The sequence below is a fragment of the Scomber japonicus genome, chromosome 10, assembly GCF_027409825.1.
Source record: "Scomber japonicus isolate fScoJap1 chromosome 10, fScoJap1.pri, whole genome shotgun sequence".
NCBI lineage: Eukaryota > Metazoa > Chordata > Actinopteri > Scombriformes > Scombridae > Scomber > Scomber japonicus.
In genome coordinates, this window is record NC_070587.1 from 1,118,781 (window position 1) to 1,125,393 (window position 6,613).

At 44.0% G+C, this 6,613-nt stretch overlaps 1 protein-coding gene across 1 annotated transcript; it reads right to left on the bottom strand.

Annotated features, from left to right (window-relative positions):
• Positions 1–1,547: 1,547 nt before the first annotated feature.
• LOC128366147 (ubiquitin-conjugating enzyme E2 E1-like) lies at positions 1,548–6,397 on the bottom strand (the record flags this gene model as incomplete). The annotated part of the gene is made up of 2 exons (XM_053326826.1): positions 1,548–1,675; positions 6,244–6,397. Coding segments are annotated over 2 exons (252 nt in total), but the record flags the coding sequence as incomplete, so codon positions are not given.
• Between the last annotated feature and the right edge of the window lie 216 nt (positions 6,398–6,613).

Consider the following 6,613-nt stretch of genomic DNA (forward strand, 5'->3'; position numbering starts at 1 on the left):
CTTCTCTCCTAAATTCCTTCCTCTTTTCATCCTCACTCCTTTCCTTCCTTCCTCCTTTCCTCCCTCCCTCCCTCCTTTTCTTCTCTCCTAAATTCCTTCCTCTTTTCCTCCCTCCTTTCCTTCCTTCTCTCCTAAATTCCTTCCTCTTTTCATCCTTCCTCCTTTCCTCCCTCCCTCCTTTCCTTCCTTCTCTCCTAAATTGCTTTTCATCCTTACTCCTTTCCTTCCTTCCTTTCCTCCCTCCCTCCTTACTCCTTTCCTTCCTTCCTTCCTTCTCTCCTAAATTGCTTTTCATCCTTACTCCTTTCCTTTCCTCCCTCCCTCCTTACCTTCCTTTCTTCTGTCCTTCCTTGGCAGATGTAATGAGATTTTAACTCTATTTAAAAACACTATATCAGGAAGCTAATTTTAGCACACTGACTGAACATCCCAATTCTTTAGTTGTTTTTTATTAATTCATCTTTGACTTTCCTTTTATATCTATATATCTATATATTCCTTTTAAAAAGTATGTGCTGTAATTTCCCCATGGAGCATCAGAAAGAGATTAATACTAGCAGCCAGAAAACAATGTAAATGTTGATAAATGTGTTCAAAATGACCCCAAAAAACATCAGGATATTAAAACTAGGGCTGTCAAACGATTAATTTTTTTAATCGAGATTAATTGCAGAATTTCCAGAGTTAATCGCGATTAATGGCGTTTTGAATTGCATGTTTAAAATCCTGTTATTTTCCATTTGAAGGCAGTTTTAAGCCCATAATGTAAAGCATTTCTTACCAGAGTGTCTTAACTGGGAATCAATCACGGCTCTGCTGCGACTCCCACACTCCAAAATGGTCCTTTGGTGGAGCTGAGGCTGGCTTGGCTGCACCTGGGTGTTTAGCGTGGAGGTGCTAACTCAAACTCCACGTACTCCGGTGGTAGTTAAACTCCGTTTGACACAGGTTGCATTTTACTTTTGACTTGTCAACTGAAGCGTCTGGAAGTGTTTTAAAGTTAAACAAGCCGTTCAAAAGTCCAGTAGCTCTCTTACTTTCCATCAGCGCGGTAGGTTTACTGCAGGAGGCCACTTCAAAGCATAGCGCTACAGCTAGAGGAGCCGTCTACGGGGGAGTAGAAGGGACAAAAAGGCTTGCAACACTAAAATGAGATTAAAAAAAATTAAAGCGTTATGGATTGCATTAATCTAATCGCGATTAACACGTTAACGCTGACAGCCTAATTAAAACCTACTATTATTTATCATATTGTAATACTGATGCAGAACTGTGGCTTTCAAGCTTCGTGATTTCTGGTAATTTGTCAATTAATTAAAACATAAAATAAAATAAAGTAATAAAAAAATAAAGGAGGCAGGCAAGACTTCCTTTCCATTGTGTTCCTTTATTACCATATTTGCGGAGATAACTTAATCAGGAAACAAAAAAATATACCAGACAATAAAGTACTAAAAATCTGAGATAGAAATAACCCCCCCGACACAAACCACCCAGAGCCCCTGACCCCTCCTCCTCCTCCTCCTCCTCCTCTTCCTCCTCCTCCTCTTCCTCCTCCTCTTCCTCCCTCGGTGGGTTTATGTGGCGTATCGCTTCGTCCACTGTTTGGCCGTTCGGTCATGCTCTGCTCTGTTAGTCGTGTACTGGGTGGCGATGCTTCCCACCAAGGGATCGGCTGGGGGACACACACACACACACACACACAGACACAAAGACACACACACACACACACAAACACACACACACACACACACACACACACACACACAGAGACAAAAAGGAGACAAAAAGGAGGTTTAGTTCAAATCTGCGTTAAAGAAATAATAAGACATTGACTCTGAAAGGCCTTAACGCTTCCTTCTTTCCTTCCTTCCTTCCTCCCTTCCTTCCTTCCTCCCTTCCATCCTTCCTTCCATCCTTCCTTCCTTCTTTCTTCACTTCCTCCCTCCTTCCTCACTCCTTCTGTCTTTCTTTCCTCCCCCCTACCTTCCTCCCTTCTTTCTTTGTCCTTCCTTCCTCTCTCCCTCCTACCTTCTTTCTTTCCGTCCTTCCTTCCTTCCTTCCTCCCTTCCATCATTCCTCCCTCCTTCCTTCCTCCCTTCCATCATCCCTCCCTCCCTTCCATCATTCCTCCCTCCTTCCTTCCTCCCTTCCATCATCCCTCCTCCTTCCTTCCTCCCTTCCATCATCCTCCCTCCCCTTCCATCATTCCTCCCTCCTTCCCTTCCATCATCCCTCCCTCCTTCCATCATTCCTCCCTCCTTCCTTCCATCATTCCTCCCTCCCTTCCATCATTCCTCCCTCCTTCCTTAAGTATTTCATGAGTGCCCTATAAAGGGTTAACCCTGTATATCACCAAGTGTATCATATTGGATACTTGAGATTTAGAGAGCTTTAAATCATCAGTGTGATCATGTGACAGACACATGGAGTACAAAGATAAACCAATGCAATGTTCAATTACTGAAATATTTAGGAGCTTATTTTATGGTAAATTCCTGAATGAAATTAGAGCAGGTATAGAAGTCAATTATCTGGAAATCTGTCAGTTTCATGCATTAAAAAGTTTTTAAATGTGTTTTAAAAAAATCATACTATGAAAAATAAAATTGCTCAGTGTATGAAATATGATAGAAAACAAAACTCATAGATGCAAAGTGTTATTTAATTTAATTCTTTCAGAAGGTCTAATAAACTCTAGTTTCAAATATTTAAATTTTCTGCAATTATTTGGTGGTGAGGCTTTAACCCTTTATAGGACACTCATTGAAAGAAGGGAGGAAGGAAGGAAGGAAGGAAGGAAGAAAGGAAGGAAGGAAGGATGAAAGGAAGGAAGGAAGGGAGATGGAAGGGAGGAAGAGAAGGAGGGGGGGAGGAAGGGAAGAAAGAAGGAAGAAGGAAGAAGAAAAGGGGGATGGAGGAAGGAAAAAGGAAGGAGGGAGAAGAACAGATGGAAGGAAGGAAAGGAAGGAAGGACGGAGGAAGGAAAGAAGGAAGGGAGGAGAGAAAGAGGGAGGACGGAGGAAGGAAAGAAGAAGGGAGGAGAGAAAGAGGGAGGACGGAGGAAGGAAAGAAGGAAGGGAGGAGAGAAGGAGGGAGGGAGGAAGAACAGATGGAAGGAAGGAAAGAAGGAAGGGAGGAGAGAAGGAGGGAGGGAGGAAGAACAGATGGAAGGAAGGAAAGAAGGAAGGGAGGAGAGAAGGAGGGAGGAGGAAGAACAGATGGAGGAAGGAAAGAAGGAGGGAGGACACACAGATTTGGGTGATAGGTTTTAACTTAATCGCTTATATATAAACACTATAACTTGGATCTATAAATTAAGATTATTATTATTCTTTCTCTGATGTTATTTCTCTTTATTAAACTAATGATATTTGGTGAGAAGCAAAAGCCAGATTATTATTAAAAATGTTGAGTTTTTTTTTTTAATGATTATTATTCAGACAGTTTAACCCTTAAACAGGCAACGTGCACCAGGAGATAGACTCTTTAAACTTCCTGTCGTCCTCCGGGTCAGTTACTTCCTTCCTTTTTTCCAACACTTCCTTCCTTCCTTCCTTCCTTTTTTCCAACCCTTCTTCCTTCCTTTCTTCTATCCATCCTTCCTTCCTTCCTCCCTCCCTTCCTCCCTCCTTTCCTTCCTTCTTCCTCCTTCCTTCCTTCCTCCCTCCTTTCCTTCCTTCTTCCTCCCTCCTTCCTTTCCTTCCTTCTTCCTCCCTTCCTTCCCTTCCTCCCTCCTTTCCTTCGTTCTTCCCTCCTTTCCTTCCTACCTTACTTCCTCCCTCCCTCCTTCCTTTCCTTCCTTCCTTCCCTTCCTTCCTCCCTTCTTTCCTTCGTTCCTCCCTCCTTTCCTTCCTTCTTCCTCCTTTCCTTCCTACCTTACTTCCTCCCTCCCTCCTCCCTTCCTTCTTCCCTCCTTTCCTTCCTTCTTCCCTTCCTTCTCCCTCCTTTCCTTCCTTCCTTCCTTACTTTAGGTGCAAATGACATAACTAGTTAGGATTTTTTACATCTAATTTTCCACTCCTGCCTGTTTAAGGGTTAATCAACTGGTAAAAGAAAAAGACTTCTCCCGTCACAATCTTTTAATAAATCAACCGTCAGCTGTCAGAGTAAATGAAGTGTGACTGCAGCTTCGAGCAGCCGGTAAAATGCTGCTTTCACTCTCTGTGTCAAAAACAGAAAAGGATGCCCAGATGATTTCGGGTTTCCTGTCAAAGCAACTGGCAGAAATGTACCAGCGTGTGTGTGTGTGTGTGTGTGTGTGTGTGTGTGTGTGTGGCAGCGGCTCGGGTTTCTGAAATGTTGTTTCACGAGTATAAAAAAAATAATGAGGACGTGCTGCTCAGGAGCCTGAAAGGTGAGTCAGGACACTTCAGCCCGAGGCCTCGCTGACACCTAATCAGGTGAATTAGGACTTTTGAGGAAGGACAAAGATGTTAGAGAAGGGAGGAGAGAGAGAGAGAGAAAGAGAGAGAGAGAGAGAGAGAGAGAGAGAGAGAGAGAGAGAGAGAGAGAGAGAGAGAGAGAGAGAGAGAGAGAGAGAGAGAGAGAGAGAGAGAGAGAGAGAGAGAGAGAGAGACAGAGAGAGAGACAGACAGACAGAGAGAGAGAGAGAGAGACAGAGAGAGAGAGAGAGAGAGAGACAGAGAGAGAGAGAGAGAGAGAGAGAGACAGAGAGAGAGTCAGAGAGAGTCAGAGAGAGAGAGAGAGAGAGAGAGAGCAGCTGCTGTCGAGCGAGTTAGGGAGTGTCAGTCAGTGAGAGGAAGTCGGTGAATCAGATCACTAAAAACGTTAATTTCTTTATTGTTTCGCAGCGATTACGTTCAACAGTACAAATAAACACCCACACACACACACACGCACGCACACACACAAACACATGCACACACACACACACACACACACTCCTCCACTCGACCTGATTCAGTATGAATACGTCTCCTGTCCCTCACTAGCTCATAAACTTGATGTTTTTTCAGGCTGTGAAAGAGACGATTTGAACATTTCCAGCACTTAACCTTTAAATACTGTTCAGAGTTTGACCCATTTTCACATCTGAGAGTTGTTAAAACACCTTATACATATTTATTTTAACCTGATTATCCCTAATATGACCCACAGTATAAGAAAATGGAAATAAATGTTGAAATCTTAAAATATTCAGACTTCAGCATTCAAACATGTTGCTGTATTTATCATCTTTTATAAAATGTGTGATTGTGAATGTCTTTTATTCCCCTCATAAATAAATATAATACTCTGTGACAGCTTCATTAAAGATTAATCATCCATTCATTAATGACTGATGTGGGAATTTATGAATGTGAAATGGTTTAAAGCAGAGGTGTCAAACTCATTTTCATTCAAGGGCCACAAACAGACCAGTTTCATCCTGATGTGGGCCGGATTATTAAAGAGAGGGAGGGAGGGGAGGAAGGAAGGAAGGAGAGAAGGAGGGAAGGAAGGAAGGAAGGACAGATGGAAGTAAGGAAGAAAGGGAGGGAGGAAGGAGGGAGAGAAGGAAGGAAGGAAGGAATGAAGGAGGGAGGGAGAGATGGAAGTAAGGAAGGAAGGAAGGAAGGAAGGAAGGAAGGAAGGAATGAAGGAGGGAGGGAGAGAAGGAGGGAAGAAGGGAGAAAGGAAAAGAAGACAGCTAGGAAAGAAAGAAAGAAAGAAAGAAAGAAAGGGAGAAAGGAAGGAAGTACAGAAGGAAGGAAGAAAGGAAGGGAGGAAAGATGGAAGGAAGGAAGGAAAAAAGAAAGAAAGGGAGGAAGGACAGAAGGAAGAAGGAAGGAAAGTGGGCCGGATTGGATCCTTTGGCGGGCCGGTTCTGGCCCACGGGCCGCATGTTTGACACCCCCTGCTGTAGATGCCGGCGTCTCACCTGGGTACAGTCTGTGAGCAGGGAGAGGAAGGAAGGAAGGAAGGAAGGAAGGGAAGGAAGGAAGGAAGGAGGGAAGGAAGGAAGATGGTGGTGTCTCACCTGGGTTACAGTCTGTGAGCAGGGAGAGGAAGGAAGGAAGGAAGGAGAGAAGGAAGGAAGGAGGAGAGAAGGAGAGAAGGAAGGAAGATGGCGGTGGCGTCTCACCTGGGTTACAGTCTGTGAGCAGGGAGAGGAAGGAAGGAAGGAAGGAGAGAAGAAGGAAGATGGCGGTGGCGTCTCACCTGGTTACAGTCTGTGAGCAGGGAGAGGAAGGAAGGAAGGAAGGAAGGAGGGAAGGAGGGAAGATGCCGGTGTCTCACCTGGGTTACAGTCTGTGAGCAGGGAGCAGATGGACAGCAGCACCTTGGAGATGGTGAGGGCAGGACTCCAGTTGTCCTCAGGATGTCCAGACAGATCACACCCCTGACTGTTGATGTTGCAGTGATAGATCCTCGTACGAAATGTTACCTGGGGGGGGAGGGAGGTAGAGAGAGAGGGAGAGAGGGGGGGGGGGTTAGGGTTAACCCTTTATCCTAATGTGACCCACATTTTACAAAAATGGAAATAAAATGCATCATTTCTTTTATTTTTTTTGCAGCTGATACACATTATTATATATGCTAATGTCCAAATTTAACCTATTTATTCAAAAATATTCAAAAATCAGCATAAAAACATGTCGTATTCATC